The sequence below is a fragment of the Cnephaeus nilssonii genome, assembly GCF_951640355.1.
Source record: "Cnephaeus nilssonii genome assembly, chromosome: 5".
Taxonomy (NCBI): domain Eukaryota; kingdom Metazoa; phylum Chordata; class Mammalia; order Chiroptera; family Vespertilionidae; genus Cnephaeus; species Cnephaeus nilssonii.
Genome location: NC_137076.1, coordinates 59,770,868 through 59,789,702, shown reverse-complemented (window position 1 = coordinate 59,789,702; position 18,835 = coordinate 59,770,868). Strand labels below are relative to the sequence as shown.

General features: G+C 46.2%; 1 protein-coding gene across 1 annotated transcript in view; it reads right to left on the bottom strand.

Moving 5' to 3' along the window:
* TBC1D9 (TBC1 domain family member 9) overlaps positions 1-18,835 on the bottom strand; it is an 85,142-nt gene that overhangs the window by 7,832 nt on the left and 58,475 nt on the right. Inside the window, exons 7-16 of the mRNA XM_079772830.1 lie at positions 16,831-17,037; positions 15,756-15,926; positions 14,709-14,859; positions 11,601-11,815; positions 9,166-9,283; positions 8,620-8,905; positions 8,192-8,321; positions 6,526-6,624; positions 6,291-6,359; positions 2,175-2,415 (exon numbers count right to left, since the gene is read on the bottom strand). Of these exons, the coding sequence (XP_079628956.1) occupies positions 2,175-2,415; positions 6,291-6,359; positions 6,526-6,624; positions 8,192-8,321; positions 8,620-8,905; positions 9,166-9,283; positions 11,601-11,815; positions 14,709-14,859; positions 15,756-15,926; positions 16,831-17,037 (1,687 nt within the window). The remainder of the gene's footprint in view (positions 1-2,174; positions 2,416-6,290; positions 6,360-6,525; positions 6,625-8,191; positions 8,322-8,619; positions 8,906-9,165; positions 9,284-11,600; positions 11,816-14,708; positions 14,860-15,755; positions 15,927-16,830; positions 17,038-18,835) is intronic.

The following is an 18,835-nucleotide window of genomic DNA, read 5'->3' as shown; positions in this document are numbered from 1 at the left end:
TAAATATTTATTTTTATTTTTATCAAGTTCTATATGCAGAACCTCTCTTTTTCCTCTTCCTTGTTCTTGTTCAAAGATAATTTTAAAAAGAACAACCCTTTTTCACAGATACCAATAAAAAAGTAAGTTAGGGTAGGGTCAAAGGGATCCTTAGCCTTCTCTGGATTGTCTCACTTTTTTAAAAAGACGAATGCACTTGTATTCTATGTGTACTTAAAAAATAATACCTCCTTTTTCCCTAAAAACAAAACAAAACAACACTGTGTTTGCTGTCTTTGGCATGGAGTAATTAGGAAAAAATGAGCTTCTGAGACAGCACTCATACGAACTCTGGGCCCAGCGTGTGCTAACTGTGTGTCCAGTTCAGTTCAATAACAGATAAATGTCCCAGCAAGTTGCTTAACTTTTTGGAGCTTCCATTTCTTTAACTGAAAATGAGAAATCTAATAATAAGCACGTAGGTAGTAATAGTAACAGCACACACTGTGCCTCTAGGAGGCCTTGGTTTGAACTACTGCTTTGCCGTGTCCTTTAGGCACATGAAATGCACACAAAGCATGAGGGCAATGCCTGGCTTTGCTGTGTCAATGCTGTGTAAATGTTAGACATCGTTACTGCTATGTCCTCAAAGGGCTGTTGTCTGGATGCAGTGATTAAGGACAAAGTCCACAGCATCAGAACAGTGCCTGCCCTTCACCAAGGCTAGTTCCTCCATGTCCCCATATTTATGAGTACTTTACACAAGTAATTTTTTCTTACCTAAGAGGACCTCATCTACACCTCTTTGCCTGTTTAAAGACCATCAGCTTTCTCTGGCCTTTTAGCCTTCCAGTCACTATTCTGAAAGGTTCAGGGCACTTTTGGAACCATCAGTGGCTCTGTGCCTGCCACCTTCATCCTTCTCGGGCATGTCCTTTTAAAGTATGTGGCCCAAGGTCACTGAGTGGCACAATTAGAAAAAAACAAACATTTTTCCTTCTTATCTCATTCTGGCAGCCTGACAATGCCTGCTACACCCACAACTCATATCTGTCGGCCAAGCTCAACTACGAGGTGGCCTTTCCCCTCAATGCCAAGTGAAGGAGAGTCCACTAGGATAGAGGGCAGTGAGCAGGTCAGACAGCGAGGCTGCCAGGCGGAAACCACACGCTGCTGGTGAGGGGTGGATGTGCGTTCTCTTGAGCCATGGTCCTTCCTCCCTGCTAACGAGAGAAAAGGCTGCCCTGCAGACTGCAGAGCTGTGTGGTTTTCTCAGGCCTTTATTAAAAACATCATGAAATGCTTCTATGAAATTTAATGAAACATCTACACCAGGGGTCCTCAAACTTTTTAAACAGGGGGCCAGTTCACTGTCCCTCAGACCGTTGGAGGGCCGGACTATAGTTTAAAAAAAACTATGAACAAATTCCTATGCACACTGCACATCTTATTTTGAAGTAAAAAAAAACACAGCAAAAACACCACATATGGCCCGCCGGCTGTAGTTTGAGGACGCCTGATCTACACTAATAAAAGAGTAACATGCTAATTGACCATACCTTCATGACGCCCACCAGCCAATCAGGAGTATGCAAATTAACCCAACAAAGATGGCGGGTTATTTTGCATATGCAGGCACTGAGTGGCCAGGAGCAGGGTGGGACGCAGGCATTCCACACCACCCCAGCCTCTCTGGGTCTCTAGGCAGCATGGGAAGGCAGAAAGGCGGCTCCGGCCAGAGAGAAGGCGGTGCCGGCAGCCAGGGGAAGGAAGGCCCATTCTTGCATGAATCGTCATGCATTGGGCCTCTAGTTTTATATATAATAAAAATATAATTTTTTTGGTCAAAGAAAAGCAATCTGCCCAAACATTTTTTTCTCCTGTAAAGTTATCATGGTCTGTGGTTTCAGTGTTTAGGTTGGGATTTTATTGTCTTGCGAATTCTCTGATTTTTTTTTAACTAGCAGTGGGGTCTATCTAATGTCGATGACAATGATTTAATAATATAGTATATCTATGAGCTCAAAATGAATTTTACAATCAGTTTGCAAGCCCTAAAATGTGCCTCTCCACCCTCTAACCCCAATCTTCTGAGGCAATGCGGGCTGTGGCCCTGGGGCCAGCCAGCACTGCGCACCACCGGCGTTACTACCCATCATGCCCTCCCAGATCATGCAGCCACATCACATCCTTACTTAGCCCAGAGACAAACTCTCGGAAGTTAATCAGAGAGTCTCCGTTTTCGTCCAGTAACTGGAACAAGCGGGAGGCCAGCACTTCGGAGTGAGCTCCACAGGCCCAGGGAAAGAGAAGAGCAAACATCCCCTTGAACTGCTCGAAGTCAATGCGGTACTGTTCGAGGTAAGGCAGGCTGGGGTCGTGCCGGTCCAGCGCGTTGCTGCTCCCGCCCCAGTAGCAGCTGGTGAGATGTTCTGCCTGGAAACACAAGGGACAGGACGGTTCGGAGGACTGCATCTCAGAGCAGGCTCCAGGAGGAAAAGGCCGGCCCTCACGTTTGGAAACAGGGTTCTGGCCAATCCGTGTGCACCTCCTGGGGCACTGCTCTGGTCTCAGGGCACCTCTGTCTTCTCCTTCTGTTCTAGCTCCACCTGAACCCCCCGCAACCGCCCCAGCTCCATGGCAACCATCTCTGCAGTTAACATCGGGCATGAAAGATCCGGTTCAGTTACTGGGGTAGGTGAAGAAAGAAAAGAAACCCCCACCCCAATCTTCTTCCTCTTATACACACCCTCTAATGAACACTATTTTTATTTAAAAGAAATAAAGAGAATGTTAACCTGAAAAGCATCCGTCATTTAGGCCACGTGACCACTTTGTTTTCTGGGTGAGAATGACAAAGTCCAGGGCTCAAGTGGCCCACACAGGTCATCCAACCCGTTAGCCAAAGCCGACCATAATGACATTTTGTGTCCCAGTTCATAATTTACTGTCCCATAAACCCTCTGCCTCCTGGTCACCAAAATCACACAAATATCATCCTAGCCACGCAGCATTCAAGCTGCGAAAGGATAGCCCTCCTCTCTCACTCATCTGAAATAGCTTAGAGCAGGTATGGGAGGAGTCACTGTGGGGAGGAGAGGCGAGCTTCCTGTTTCCGTCCTTGGAAGAGAGGCAGCCTCTCTCCTCCTGAGGTCATATTGATTGTGGAAGAAATAGATGCCTGTTCTAGGAAGACCACAAAGATAAAACATACAGAAAGGACCAGAAGAATCCACCCTCCTCACCCCCCCCACCACACACACACACACACACACACACACACACACACACACGTGTTAGTGCTGGGTGGTAGGTGGGGGAGGAGATGGCCATGAAAACAGGGCTGCATTTTTATTTAATTCCCTGTTTTACCATTTTGCTATAAGCATGTATAAATATTACCACAGAACAAAGCACTTTCAGAACAGTTCCTTCCCCCCCGCCCAGAGGTTCTGAAAAGGTGGGGAGGGGGTCTGTTGTGAGTGTGCAGCAATTCCATTTTGCTCTCACTTACAAAGGAGCAAAGCAGAGCAATGTCTTTATCGCAGTGGTGTACTGGGAATTGCAGCTAACACCTAGAAAAGAGGGGAGTAGGAGTAGGGATGAGAGGAGGAAGAAGAGGTGGAGAAAAGAGGCAAAGCCAGGTTTCCTGCAATGTGGTCCTGGGAGAATACTGGAAGGCTGTGGTAGTTCACCGGGGCGTGGGGACGCGTTCCTGGCTACGGTCAGAGGCAGGGGTGATGCCAGAGGGAAGGAGGTGGAGGCTGAAGTCCCAGGGGCTGCCCTGTACTCTGATCTATCACCAGTGATGCCCATCTCTCGGTGGCACGTGTTGGTGACACATCCCTGGGAGGGGTCCCCTTTACCTGAATGATGTCAGTGGATAAAGGTTACCCAGGGCATCCTATATAATAAAAGGCTAATATGTAAATTGTCCCCTCCACCGGGAGTTCGACCAGGGGGTGGGGTTGGCTAGCCAACCTCCCACATCCCCTCTCCGCCCCCTCCCCCCCGCAGGCCCTGCCCCCGATAGGCCCCAATGGGGGCAGGCCGGCCGGACCCCACCCGTGCATGAATTCGAGCACCAGGCCTCTGGTTTCCTCCTAACTAAGGCACCCAAGGGACTTTGTAACCAGCCTGAATGTGGAAGAGACACTTTCACGGCGCTCATAGCCCTCAGGAAAGACAAGCCGTGAAGATCATCATCGCCCTGCTCTGGGCTGAGATCCCACAGCCCATCATCTGGGCGCAGAGATTGAAAAAGAACCAAAGTGATGAATTGAAGTGTTCAAAAGAAACTAGGGCAAAGGGGTTCTGGACCACATTTTCCACCAAATCTGTGTCAGGGTGGCAGCCTTTCACCTTTTTTAGCAAGTTTTAGCCCAAAGCCCAACAGTACGTGCTTGGAGAGGACGGCATCTTACCTTTGCAGCTGTAGGGATCCCCCTCCGCCCCACCGACCAGAAGAGCTGAAAGGTCTGGAAGGGTGGGTGTCTGACACATAGTCATGTCTCCATAAGTGTTTAATAAATTAACGCCAGTTAGTGTTCCAAGACTCAAGACAGAGTCCATAACTGAAGTTTTTATCTTGGTTCCACAGTACCAGAGACTTCCTTCCATCCCTGCCACCAATGAGGGTCTCGGATTCTTTCTCAGGGTGGGGAACTCGTGTTTGTCAACACACCCTGAGGGCAGGGTTACGGAGCGTAAGAAACGCTGGCTTTCCTCAGATACAACCTAAGGGCACAGATGACACCCTGGTACCTGCCGGCACACAGACAGGAGTGAAGGGTGCTCGGGTAAGAAGACGTGGCTCCACGGATCTCTGGAGCTGGGACTTCTCACCGCCAGCCCTGTCCCTCCTTTTCCGGGTGTCCCCCTGTGTCGGCCTCCTCTTTCTAATTCCTATCCCTTTCCATTATCTGTCCATGGTCTTGCTGCCTCCAGCTGCTACTCCCAATTCTGTTTAGTTACCCCAAATCCTGGCCCTCTCTTTCCACTCCCCTGTGAGGTAGATCTCTTCCCGGTCCTCAGAATCCCTTTAAAATCGGATCTCAATTGGATCGTTATACTTTTTCGTTTTGCTTCAACTTGGATCATTATCTTTTTCCTTTAAGATCAAAGAGGGACACTTTTCTTACAGATAACCACTTATACCAAGCGATTAGCTGCAGGGCTTTAGCGATATGGGTAAATGGCACACTTTGGAGACTTCACTCTCAAGTGCTGAATGGAGGCTGGTGGGGGCGCTGTTGTCCACTCTGAGGGTCATAGGGCTGGGTGGACAGAGCACACCACTAACCAACTATGAAGCCTCAATCTCTCTGTGCCCACATCCAAAGCATGTAGAGTGTGTACCAGATTGATAACTAATCACAATTTACTTCTGTACTCAACATACATGTTTGGAGCACCTACCGGGGTCAGACATCAGTGAAACTAAAATAAATAGCACATCCCAATACAGCTATCACATTCTGATTCTAAATTAGTCGTGTTCAACACAGACCTTTATGTCTGTGCCTTTATGGTTTGTTCTCATACTACCTTTGGGCCAGGAATCAAACCTGCAACCCAGGTACATGCCCTTGACTGGGAATTGAACCTGCAACTCCTTGGTGGGTGGGCTGACATTCCAACCACTGAATCACACTGGCCAGGGCTGTTCCTGTACTAACTTTACAGTCCTCAATACAGCCAAGTTTATTTCTGGCAGTAAAAGACACCGGTTACAAGCTACCCAGTTAGAGAGCGTGATAAAGTTGGTACCTGCATAAAAAGGCATCTTTTAAATTTTTTTTCCCCTGTCAATTGCACATTTTCACCTAAGATGTTGATAATGATGGCTATGACTAAACTATTTTTTTCAAAAAAAAAAAATCTGCATTATTTTACTTCAATAACAATATTTTCTGGTCTGGGCTGAATTATGAAATGGAAATCACAAAAATGTAGGTTTGAATGGAAAAAGACATGCAGGTTATGATTAGAATAACACAAGAATAAACTGTTTTGTGTACTCACAGCTGTAAACCTACTTTTGTGCACCCCTATAAAGTAGTAAGTCCAAGGAAATTGATAAAATGTTATATGGAGTAGAAGAAAGCTAACACATCAACTTAAATGCATTAGAAGAGTATGTTTATTTCTCATATTAATATTCCATTTTTATGCTCTCAGCTCTATCTTCCTATTTATGCACACTGTAACTCACGCTTTCCCTTAAAAATGTAACAGAAAAATCTAGAATTTAATTATCAAAGTGAATTTTTTTATCCCCTGAATGCACACAAATTTACTTTGAAACTCACCTTGAAAAGAGCATAAAGTTCTTCTAGTTCATCGATGGTAAAGGACGTTTCTGTCACAATGGTTCGCACCTATAAAAAGAACAAACACGAGTTCCATAAACTCCAAAATGTCACGTTGGGCAAGTTCCTGACTGTCTTCTAAGCCATTGCCAGTGTGTCAGCAGGGATTTCTGAGCCGGAAGGATGTGAGGAAGGTGGGGGGAAGAGGCCACAGGCTGCTTCTCCGAGGACTCACCACATTCCGCTTGGTGGTGTCCTCCAGCGTCTGGATCACTTTCAGTCTCTGTTTGAATCTCATCTGCTCAATCAAGTCTGCCCGGATCGTTCCAAATTTCTGGAAGAGAGCAAGATTGGCATCTCTGAGAAACCTGCTGAAGCACCCAGTGAGGTGTCTGCAGGACTGGGGACACAATCCTGATACATATGAGCCGTCTGGAACATTAGGAAGCTCTGTTTTTTTCAACGTCATATAAATGAAATTGTACAGAATGTTCTCTTTTGGTTCTGGTTCATTTCACTCAGTATTATGATTGCGAGGTTTATCCAAATTGTTCATTTTCATTGCTGTGGAGTGATTCACTGTGTCCTGGGCCCTCCAGAAAGGTCACCTCGGTATCTGAGTCCACCTGAGGCTGGGACTTCGTCTTTTCCTTCTGGATAACTCTACAGAACTGCAGAGCATCACCCATAGCTCCCACCCAAAGGGAAACTGTTTGTCCAACTGTCACTACAATCCCTCCCAGTGGGGGCTGGGGAGGGTACACCATGAGTGAGATTCTCCCCCTCAAGGCATTTATGAATAAAGCTATCATCTCTCCTCACCAGAAATTGATGAGAAATTAGATCAACATATCAGAGCAACCTCCTGACAAGGGGGGAGGGTGCTTGACTAGGTCTCAGAGCTGAATGTGCTCCAGTATCTCCCCTACTTTTCTATTCTCCAGGCTGATTATCCCGAAGCACAGAAATAAATGTGTGGCGAGACTCTGGTGTCATGCGTCCATCCAAACCAGGTTATCATCGGCTCTGTGATGAGTGGCCCCATTCTGCAACTAGGGCAGTGACTCTCAGCCCTCCCCGGGCACTGGAATCAGCTGGGGAACTTCTAAAAAATGCTTATTCTTGGCCTCATGCCAGAGATTCAGATGGAATTGGTCTGCAATGGAGCCTGTGAATTTATGTATTTTTTAAAATTGGTTTAAAAAAATTTTTAAGTGACTTGAAAGGATTGAAAGCCACCAAGTCAAAGGTTAAGTAGGGGAAAAAAAGATAAACCGTGAAGAGTTATGGGCACTAAGTCCTAGGAGCTTCACAAACCACCAGATGCTATGAGACACATGGCACTCTGGTTCCTTCACCCTGAGCAGCTTCCCTTTGTGATTCAAGACCAGATCGAGGGGTCACGGTGGGCCAGAAGGCAGCTTCCAACTAGGCCCAGCAATCCTAGAGGATTCACAGGGGTGGTTTTTCTCTAGGATGGTGCAGGGCATTCTATGTGCCCTGGACTGAAGAGGATTGGCTTAGCTACTTCAGAGAAGACCTAGTACTTGGCTTGAGAATAGGAAGCAAACTGGTGTGTGCAGGTCAACCTCCCCAGGCCTGCTCTCAACAGCCCCATCTCAGTCCACCCAGAGTTGAATCTGAGCGGCCACTCAACCAGGTTTCAGGGTGGGCATAAGAACTGGAGGGTGAGAACCTGTCATGCCACCTGCTCCATGGTATTACAGCCAGGAGAAGTCATGGACCCCATTCTCTGCAGCTCAAAGCTGTTAGCTGGAAGGTAGCTACTTGCTCCAGCAACTAGTTCTCAGCAGGTAAAAGGGAGCAGGTACACCCAGGGGTCAGCAATGGAAGTAACACTCTCAGAGCGCTGTGACACTGAGCCAGGAAGCATGTCTTACCTCGTAGGAGGTTCGGATGAGTCTGAAGATGTCCACCTCGGGGTAAGGCTCTACGTCATCACTCAGCAGGGAGTGGAGGTGAGGAATGGGAGGCAGTGTACTGTCTTTATTGGTCACACTGTCCAAGTACCTGGAAGAAGAAACGAATCAGGAGGCTAAGTCAGTAGGAGGCTAAGCTGGAATTCTCCCATTACAGTTCACACATTTTCTGCAAACTCTGCACTTGGAAACAAAAGACTGCAATTTCCTTAATTAAGTGAAATTCCCTTAACTTCTAAAACCCAAGCATATGAAAATGAATACTCAGCCAACCAAGAGAAGTGGGCAGGATGATTACCACCCAGCCAATTAAGACTCAGGAAACCAGGGAGGAAACAAAAGTACAGGGAAGATCCAGACGGGGTGTTCCAGGAGCCTTGGTACACTACCTTCCCAAAACGGTCATGGCCTCCCCGTCGTCCTTACAGTTCAACAGTTTGTCCACATTTGCATCCAGCACAGCCAGGGCCAGCTGGAATATCACCTTGATTCCTTCGTAGAAGAAACAGTCAACAACCACCACTGCACTCTCAAAGGGCATCACGCTGAGAAACAGGGTGAGGAACCAAGACAGGGAGATGGTGGAAATCACACCCAGGTCCTGCATGCAGTCGTAGAGCTGGGGGACGTAGTCTCGCGCCAGCTCCTCGAAGACGCCCTGGTCCACCAGTGCACCTGCAGCAGAGGACACGAGGGCACCTTCTTACTAACGCACCCAAGCAAATGGCTCACAAGGGTGCTGAGACAGACCCTGTCTAACTGTCTACAATCTATATCGAATTAAGCCCGCTCGTGCTCATTGTGGAAAACGGGTAGTCTGAAACTTCCTTGCCTAATGGGTGGCTGGAAATTGTGTTCTAGCCGGTATCAGGGCTGTAGGAACAAACACCTTCTTGATGAGATGTGGAGGAAAACGTAACTACGTCCCCACCTACCAACCACTCTGGTGTTGTAGTAGTCGGGAAGCATGCGCTCACACAGAGCCACCAGGAGCCAGAAAGCCTCCTCCTCTTTGGCATAAAGCAGCAGCACTGAGGTGACGATATTCATGGCCTACAAGCACGGAGAGATGTCATCAAACACATTTTAACAAGTAAGCAATTGCTAACCTAAACAATGACTGAATTAGTCTCACAGGGGCCAGCAAACTTCTTCTGTAAAAAGCCAGATGAAATATTTAAAGGCTTTGCAAGCTACACACACATATTCTTTGGAGTTTTATGATGTCTACAATCCTTTAAAAATGTAAAACCACCCAGCCAGAGTAGCTCAGTCATTGAGTGTCGACCTACGAACCAGGAGGTCACAGTTGGATTCCAGGTCAGGACACATGCCCTGGGTTGCTTGCTTGATTCCCAGTGTAGGGCGTGCAGCCGATCAATGATTCTCTCTTATCATTGATGTTTTTCTCTCTCCCCCTCTCTCTCATACACACACACTCTCTCTTCCTCTCTGAAATCAATAAAAATTTACATTTTTTAAAATATGTAAAACCACTTAAGTCCTTGGCCTGTAAGTATTAAACTTTTGCACTTGGATGTCGAGTGTGACTCAACACTGTTAGCATCGAGATTAAAATTACTCTTTGAATGTATCAATAATTTGAAATATTAAAAAATCCAAATAAATAAGTTTCTATGAAAAGAAACTCCAGTTTTTTATTCTACTGCCGCGCTTTGTAAAATCTGGGGTATTTAAAAAATTAAATCCCGAGTACAATAAAGGAATCGAGAAAAAAGCGAGTGCAAAGGGTTAAGGGTCTTCAGGAACACCAATATTCACTGAGAGGAAAAGGCAAACCCTCATTCAAAAACTGCCCGGAGGCTATTTGACAAAGCTTCTGAATCTATCCTAATGGTTTCCATAACCAGGTACACATGGCTTAAGGCTCTCCTCTGAGAACAATGAAACCATTTAAACTTAAGAGTACTGGCCTATTATTTCCATCTGGATAAGGAAGGTCCTGAGTACCAGTGACTTACATTCTAGAGTAACCTGCTTTATTAAAAGATATTATCAGATAGCTCTTAAGGAGACGATCTCAACTAGTTTAATAGTCCTCTTAATTAAAAAGAGAACGATCAAAAGACAGATATGAACTCCATTCTATCAGAAGCCAACTAATTCCTGTACTTCTTTGATCTTCTAGAAACCAGTAATTGTTCATCAGATTTCTATACTATAAATGCCAAAAAAGGAATTCTGATCTAATAGGCTCTTTATTGTAGGAAGTCTTACTCAATATTTTCCCAAGTGAAATCATTACTAAAATTCCACTTGAGAATTAACCAGACAATTCTAGGTCATGACATGACTGGCCTAGCCAGTTATCAGTCAAGGTAAGTTTTTTTAAGGGTCTACTTTGTAGCCGCCTCTGGACTAGGTATTGGGGGGGTGAAGGGTGAGAGGTGACGGGGAGGACACAGTGGTAACAAGTTACACAGGACTTAAGTGTTAGTGTCAGAGAGACAGAATAAAGATGTGAAGGTTAATTAATCAATGTTGGGGGTATATTTAAATTGTGCTATCAAATAAAATGCGGTACAAGGAGACCTGTAGTGTGCGTGCGTGTGTGTGTGTGTGTGTGTGTGTGTGTGTGTGTGTGTGTGTGTGTAGGAATTAAGCCTTTAGCTTTTAGGTGGATGGCCAGAGAAGGCTTCTCTAAATATATGGCCTTTAAAACTTAAAGGTCACATTATCTTGGACCTTTCTCGATTGTGGTTTGTGTACTAGTACAAGAGATCCTTTTAGCTGGTATGTGGAGCAACACTTTTTCAATCAAATTTAGCATTTATTATAATATGTACTGTAATTATAACCATAGCATACAGAAGTTATATTCTCAAGGTCATGATTGCTTAGGAGGATGCAAAAGTAGGAGCACTGTGGGACCCAGAATGCAGGAGTAGAGGCCTGGTGCTCAGGCATGCTCTCTGCTACCCCAGGAGGAGGGTGGATCAGAGTGGCCCCAGGGACTTTCTGAGGTCACCCACTAGACGGTGGTGACTAGTCAGGGCATTCTTGTCTCCTGGCTCCTCTGCTCTGTGCAGTGGTCCTCAACCAGGGAGATTCTGCTCTGCAGGGGAAATCTGGCAAAGTCTAGAGACATTTCGATTGCCGCGACTGGCAGATTCTACTGGCATTTAGTAGCCAGATGCTGTCAAACATGCCATTAAACAGGAGTGTTATGGAACATCCTACAAAGCACAGGACAGTCCCACAAGAAGAAGTATCCAGTCCACCATGCCAACAGTGCCAAGGTCAAGAAACCCCGGTGCAGTGAAGTGATAGCGCTGATGACCATAAAGTCCTTTTTCTTCTTACTTACTAGCTGGTAACACCATTAGTACAAACCATCTGTGACGTTTACCTGGCAGTACCCTATGTTAGGGTTTCGAAAAGCATAAGCCGTTAAGACTCTCCTCAGAGCCGCAATGCCCATCTCATTCTGGAAGGCTGGGTGCTCTGGCAGGGAGCGGTGCAGATCTCTCTCGATCTCCTCCGTGGCGAGATTGTACTTCCCCATGGACTTCTCCACGAGGTCTTCGTAGTACCCAGGGTGCGTGGCCTTCTCATTGATGGCACCTGGGAAATACCAACAGGCACCACGTCAAAAGTGGAAGCCCTGCCCTTGGTCTGCAGCCTCAACTCACCCACCGAACCTCTTCCCTCCCCCAGCCATTCAAAGGGCACCTGTGAAATAACAGTAAGTCCCCGAGGTAGTTGTGCTGCCATCATGGCTAGCCGAGGACATTCAGAGGGGTCTCCTGTCTAAGCTCCACAGGAAGCTGGCTATGTACAAGCCCCATCACGTGGAGGGAGGTCTACAAGCCTAAAAACTGTGTTCTGAGCGGCTTCCACAGACCGCCCTGCGGGGTCGCTAACGAGCAGAGGAGGGAGTTAATTAGAGTAAGCCAGGCTGGAGCCTCCGCCCTCCCTTCAAACACAGCAGCTCTGCTTTTACTTGATGGGGGTTTCCTGAAGATTGCACTTGAAAAAAAAACAGGTTTTTGCCTCTCAAAACAAGTGGAACACTTTACTGAAATGGCAGCTCTGAGGGGCTTAAATAGCCATACTGAAGAGTAAGAAGCCATATGGAGAGGAGGTAATAAAATATGTGGAGGGATTTTTTAAATTGCTGGGGTGGTGAGGGCATTCCCAGCAGTGGGGAATGGTGGCTATGGATGGGAGCCCTCAGAGGCTGGGCAGGGGGTGCAGAGGTGGGCTGAGAGACTTCCATTTAAAAATTTTTGAAGACAGAAAAACCCTGTATACAAATATCTAAACCTAAACATAATTATATGTAATTTATGTAAGTATAAACTATACTTTCCTATATGTTACATAAATATAATTTATATATAAGTATAAAATATATATGATATAAATATATGCAAACGACACACATATACATTATATAATGTGTATATATGTATATATGAATACAGACATATATATGCATGTATATTCATTTGCATTTTACTATTGAGAAATTAGAGCCCTGTGCTGACCCAGTCCTTGTCCCTGAAGGTCACCCAGAGAGCCCAGCCTTACCCTCACACTTGCCCTGGAAAAGTCTGTCAGACAGCTACTTAACATTGGCTTTAGCTCTGTTCTCAAGGGTGATCTGCAAGGCTGACTTGCCATTTGGCCTGCACTTCCCTTCACAGTGGGGACCCTGAGCCAGGTCCTTGTGCAGAGTCCCTAAGGGTCATGGGAAGCAGGTGCGGCTCCCCTGCTAGGAGCTGGGCTCTCTCCAGATGGGCAAGCTGGCTTCCACATGAACCCCACCCCCGGCGGACAGGCTGAAAATGGGGGCTGTTTTATTCCCAATCGAGGTGGCCTTTAGGCCACTCACCCTCTGCCTCCTGGAGCTCATCCCAGTTAGAGGAAATACTGTGCCTAAATGTCTCCGCAACAGAGTGCTGCGTACACTGTTCCCTGGTGCTCCTCTTGAGTTTCATTTTCATCTGAACCGTGCTATAAATAACTCCCAATCTGAATAAGGAAGATGGAAATGGAATTTTTTATTACGCTGCCAGCGATTTGAATCAGGTTGTCAGGGAGACTAGTCCGCCAAACCCCAGGAAGGCAGAAGACTGGACAGTCAGGGTCATTGTGGGCTGGGTTTGTGATTAGAGAGAAGTTGACTCAAATTTGAGTTTCTAAATGAGGAGCTATGGCTGGTCTACTTAAGGCCGAGAAAAACAAGACCTGTAAATGAGGATAGGACAAGCAACTTAAAAAAAAAAAAATTCTTTATTGATTTCAGAGAGGAAGGAAGAGAGAGAGAGAGAGAGAGAGATAGAAACATCAATGATGAGAGAGAATCTTTGATTGGCTGCCTCCTGCACGCCCCTTACTGGGGATTGAGCCTGCAACCCAGGCATATGCCCTTGGCCAGAATCGAACCCGGGACCCTTCAGTCCGCAGGCCGACGCTCTATCCACTGGGTCAAACTGGCTAGGGCAGGACAAGCAACTTGTACATAAAACAGATAAAGCCAATTATTTTCCAAAATCCTATCTGTCCTACTTCTGAGATGCTAATACTACATCTCATTATGGGCAATCACCATTTATATCTGCTTTTAGAAAGAGCTCTGAGGCTGCTGTTGTTGTTTTTTAAGACTTTTCTGTAAGTCTGGAAACTCTTTTAATTTTGTTATTTTTTAAATGAAAGGTTTTCATAATAGCACTAGAACAGGACCATCCTGGGTTCAAATAAAAATATTCACACCCACCTATTTAGAATGAGCACATTTCAGGCCTCCACCCGAACAGAGCACCTGACCCATATAGTCAAGACTGGTGACCCCCCGAGGGAAGGCCCTGATGTTTGTGAGGGACGAGGCTGGGAGGGTGGGGCTGGGAGGACCTCTGGGCTCAGGGCTCCCAGGTTTGACCTGGCCGGGTTATGTTTGGGCATGAGCATGGCTTGGATCAGGAAAGGTGGACACATCGGTCCTACGGGTGCATGACCTGTCCCCTGACCTTCCTGACATCTCCAGCTTGGAGGAGAAGTGTGATCTGTGCAGACTCTGGTCTCTCCTCTGTCTCCAGAGGTAACCAGTGAACTCAGCCCGTGGCAAAATCAAGGACAAGGCTTCCTTACTCCTGCCATCCCCTCCCTCTCCACACCAATGACTGCTCTGACCACACTGTCACACTTCAACATAATCAATGACACAGCTGGGGAAGGAAAAGTTCTCCCAAAACCACAGAGAATGACACTCTAGTTCTTTGAGTTCTTTTTTTCCCTAAATAATGTCAGTAAACAATAGATGAGGTTATCAGGACTCAAAAGGGGTGGCTTTGACAGTTGGGTCGCTGAATACGTGTCCTGTATTTTTATTAAGGGACTTCAATGCTCTGGCCAGGAAAGATTTAGCTCTGCATTGGGGTTTGCAGCTTTGAAAGAACTCTGATGCATGACAGAGGGCGACAGGGAGGCCCGGGGTCCCGCCCAGCCCTCGTACCTGAGAGCAGCAGCCAGAGCTCGCCACGCATGCTCTCCGGGATGCCCTTCAGCACCAGCTCCCGAGTTTTTTCTGTGCGGTACATGCAGATCCCTTGCCCATACTCGGCAAAGTGAATCTTCCAGGCTTGCTCTTTCAAAAACTCCTTGGCCTGAAAGGGATAATGACACATGACGACATCCCAAAGGACTCTGAGGATGGTGAGAGGTCCCATGGAAAGTGTGAACATTGCCCCTTGCGAACAGAGCCAAGTTCTGGACAGAACTCATGAGAAGGGAGGACTCAGACGTTCTGGCCTCCTTCCCTAATTGGGCCCATCTATCATGTCCTGCGGTCACGATGCCTTCTGGCCCCGAGTCAGAATTCCTCTTCCCTGAGACGGGTCAGCAGAATGCAGATGATAGTAATGGCTTTATGTCCATGCCTCCAAGTTCAAGTAAATTTTTTAAATGTGCACTAAGAACTTATATGATGGTTGACTTAAGAACTTATATGATGGTTGATTTTTTTGGTAGAGAAATCAAGACCAAAAAAATGTCACCTATACCCTCTAGAACTCAATCACCATCCATGAAAAACCACTCTGAAACCTAATGACACATTTAGACAAGATCTGCATTACAGACAAGAAAATATCTATTTACATAGATATGAGTTCACTTTTATTTAAAAAACTAGAGGCCAGTGCACGAAATTCATGCACGGGTAGGGTCCATAGCAGCTGCCAGCTGCCGGCCGGGGCCTCCCTTCGTTCCATGCCGCCCCCTGGTGGTCAGTGCACATCATAGTGAGCGATCGAACTCCAGAGGGGACACTTTGCACATTAGACTTTTATATATATAGATTAGAGGCCCGATGCACAAAATTCATGCAAGGGGCTCAGCCCCCGCCACCACAGCGGCTGCCTCTTCCTCGGCCCTCGCAGCCCCGGCTTCATCTGGAAGGTCATCCAGTCTAATTAGCATATTATGCTTTTATTATTATAGATATTTTTAAATGGTAATTATCTATTATAGAAAGTTTCGGGGAAGAGCAAGAGGGACCCACCAATTTCGGATTGAATTCCTCGGGAGACCGCCGCCGATACATGGTCATCAGGGTCTGTGTGGCCGTGGGGACACTGTTGCCATTTAGGTTAAACTGGCGCTCTCCCTCAGAGTCCGAGCTTGAGTTTTTCTGGGGGCTGGAGGAAACGAGGCTGCTGGGCCGAGAGTACACCTGCAGTCGCAGAGAGGAATGAGACACTTAAGGTTTGGGCAGCAACCCTTCAGCGTCCTCTACAGATAACAAAAGCCATGCCATGGTTCAAGAAGTTTGTTGCTTTGTAGAGAAACAGAAGAAAGGCAGCAAGCCAGCATTTCAGTGGGAATTAGACAGGTGCATGGGCTATAGGCTTTAGAGCTTCAATCCTCAAAATAGGTTTTCCCTGTATTTCAGCTGTATTTTTGAAACAAACTGATTGGCCATTTATCTCTCGGATTAGCATATGTGCAAAGCATGCTGTAATTGAATCAACTGCTTATAGGATGGCCTCTTCTCCCCCCCCCCCCCTCGTTTCTGGTGCCTCCAAAATTCCCACAAAAGCTTGGGGCAGATGACAGGGCCAGAGATGTTACCTGTGAGCTCATCACCTTTACAATATGTTTTAGCTGCCAGTAACTTGCACTGTTACTTGAGCATGTGGCATATTTTTATGGGCTCCAGATTCCCTGGAGGTGTAATTCAAGCGGGACACAATTATGTATCCAATCAAAATAAAGTAAAATCATCATAATGATGCTGTATTTCAGGTTTGAGCCTTCATTTAGTGACCTCTGTACCATTCCCAACAATGTCACTATATGGACCAGAGTCACCTGCTGTGTAACCAGGATAAATGACTTCATCATTCTTCAACCGTAAAATAAGAGGATTTCTATAAGGTTATCTATAAGGTTCTGCCCAGCTTTATGTTCCCAAATACAAACGCCATGAGATTTAAATGAGATATTGCTCTGGGCGTCAGGATAGGTGGTGTTTCTTAGCACAGCTGCCAAGCTCAAAGGTCAATCCAAACAGGCAAGCAGGTGAACACCCCAGACAAACTGGACAAACCAAAACACCCCAGGTGTCTTCCACAGACCTCATCATCCGAACTGTTGTAGCTCCCTGCAAACTCCTTGTCCGAGTATATTCTGGAGGTCGTCTGCTGCAGGAAGTCAGAGATCCTCTGCACCAGAAAGTCTCTGTCTTTCAGGTTGGCAAACAGGAAGGTCATCCTGTTCCTGGTGCTGATGGATAGAGGACTGGGGAGGACGCTGGAGCTGTCCGCCTTTTCTACAATTGTCACCTGAAAAGAAACAGGAGACATTAAGAGCATTACTTCTCAGGGAGTCCCCAGCAGCAGCCCCTGGTCAGCACCAAAGAAGGGTCACAGCACTCTGATGTCCTACAGGAACCATGCTTGTTTTATTGAGGCAAATTCAGATTCGTTGACTCTGTTCCAACCACATCAAACAGCAAATCAAGCTGGAGCTCATACCAGAAGTTAGAATCATCTTGCTGTTTTTTCTAAACCGTTTCTTCTAAGCGGAGAGTGATTTTATGGCCCCAGGAGACACTGGGCAACCTCTGGGGGCATTTTTGGTTGTCACAGTGGAGGGTCCGGCTCGCATCTGGTAGGTGGAGGCCATTTTTCTCTCGGATTAGCATATATGCTGCCAGACATGCTACAGTGCCCAGGACAGCCTGCCCCCCAACACAGTCCAGCTCAGGGCGCTCACAGTGCCAAGGCTGGGAAACCCTGTGAAGGAATTCTCTGATTTTCATTAAAATTTCATAGAGCCATCAAGGAGAGAACCCCTAGCTGCTGCCTTATGCATGTGAGACAGAACGCAGTCCCGATGCTGGTTCCTTTCACCTAGCCCAATGTTGGGGTGGTTTTCAGAACACAGGCAATCCTTCAGCCGTCTCCCTCGGACTCCAGGGCTTTGCAGGCTTCACTCAATTCTGAACAGACATGATGTAAGCGGCTTAACTGCAACCCCATCTGCACTAGGGGACGGTGTGGTGTGTGGGGGGTGTGGAGAGAAGTACAGAAGGGAGACATCTGTTTCAGCTCTGAGCTGAAGACATACATTTGGTGGTTTATAATAGGATTTTCACCAACTGGAAACTAGAATAAGCGCATTAGAACTTTTTTTTCTTTAGCACGTTAGGAAAAAAATAACCTCAAGGCAAGCCCTAGATAAACGGCTTAATTGCAGTGATTCTGACTATATAATTAAAGCTCCCCTCCCCCTCTTCATTCTACTTGCAAGCAGTTTAGACAGGTCCAACTTTAACCTCTTCATCAGCATTTTCATGTGAAATACAATTTCCTTCAAAGCAGAACTTGAAAAACTTTTCTCTTCCTTTTAAGGCTAAAAAACCTACTGGTGTTGCCTAAGAAGTTCACAGCCCAAGTGCAAAGTGGCCATAACCAGACCGGGATCCATAAAGGGACAAACTGCAGGATCTGACTTCTGCGCTCAGGTTTTATAAATGCACACGGTTAGATATATATATATTTTAAAGGAATCCTCTGCGATTCCTGGAGCTGCACATAAAAACGTTCTTTTCTTTCCTGAAAGCAAAAAAAAAAAGGCTAGAGAAACAGGAAAAACCCTCCTTATCATGAATAGGATTCTCCCAGGGCACTTAGGAAAAAAGTTAAACTATGCCTATTTTTAAAAGACTTGTAAAAGCTCACAAAAAAATTTTCTCACAACAAAATTTATTTCTGGGCACCAGGTGTCAGAATTAAGTGACAGACGCCAAGGGAATTAAAGGTTTAAGCTCAAGAGCCATTCTGATCTCGATCAAGAGGAAAGTCCTTTATCTGGCTGGATCCTGAATACAGAAACCACCAGCAACCTCCACATAAAAACCTATGAATGCTCGCTCAACGTGGGTTACAAAATATTGTCATCAAATGAATTCTAGTAGGTTTGTATCCCGTGAGCTTGGCGCCTCCAGGAAAAGGTACTAGCTACCTTCGAGTATTCTACAATTTAATGAAACACATTTTCATTACCTTGGGTTATAAAGTAGACTGGAACTTAATAAAATCTCCGAGTTTAATATGGAACATTCACAAGGATATTTAT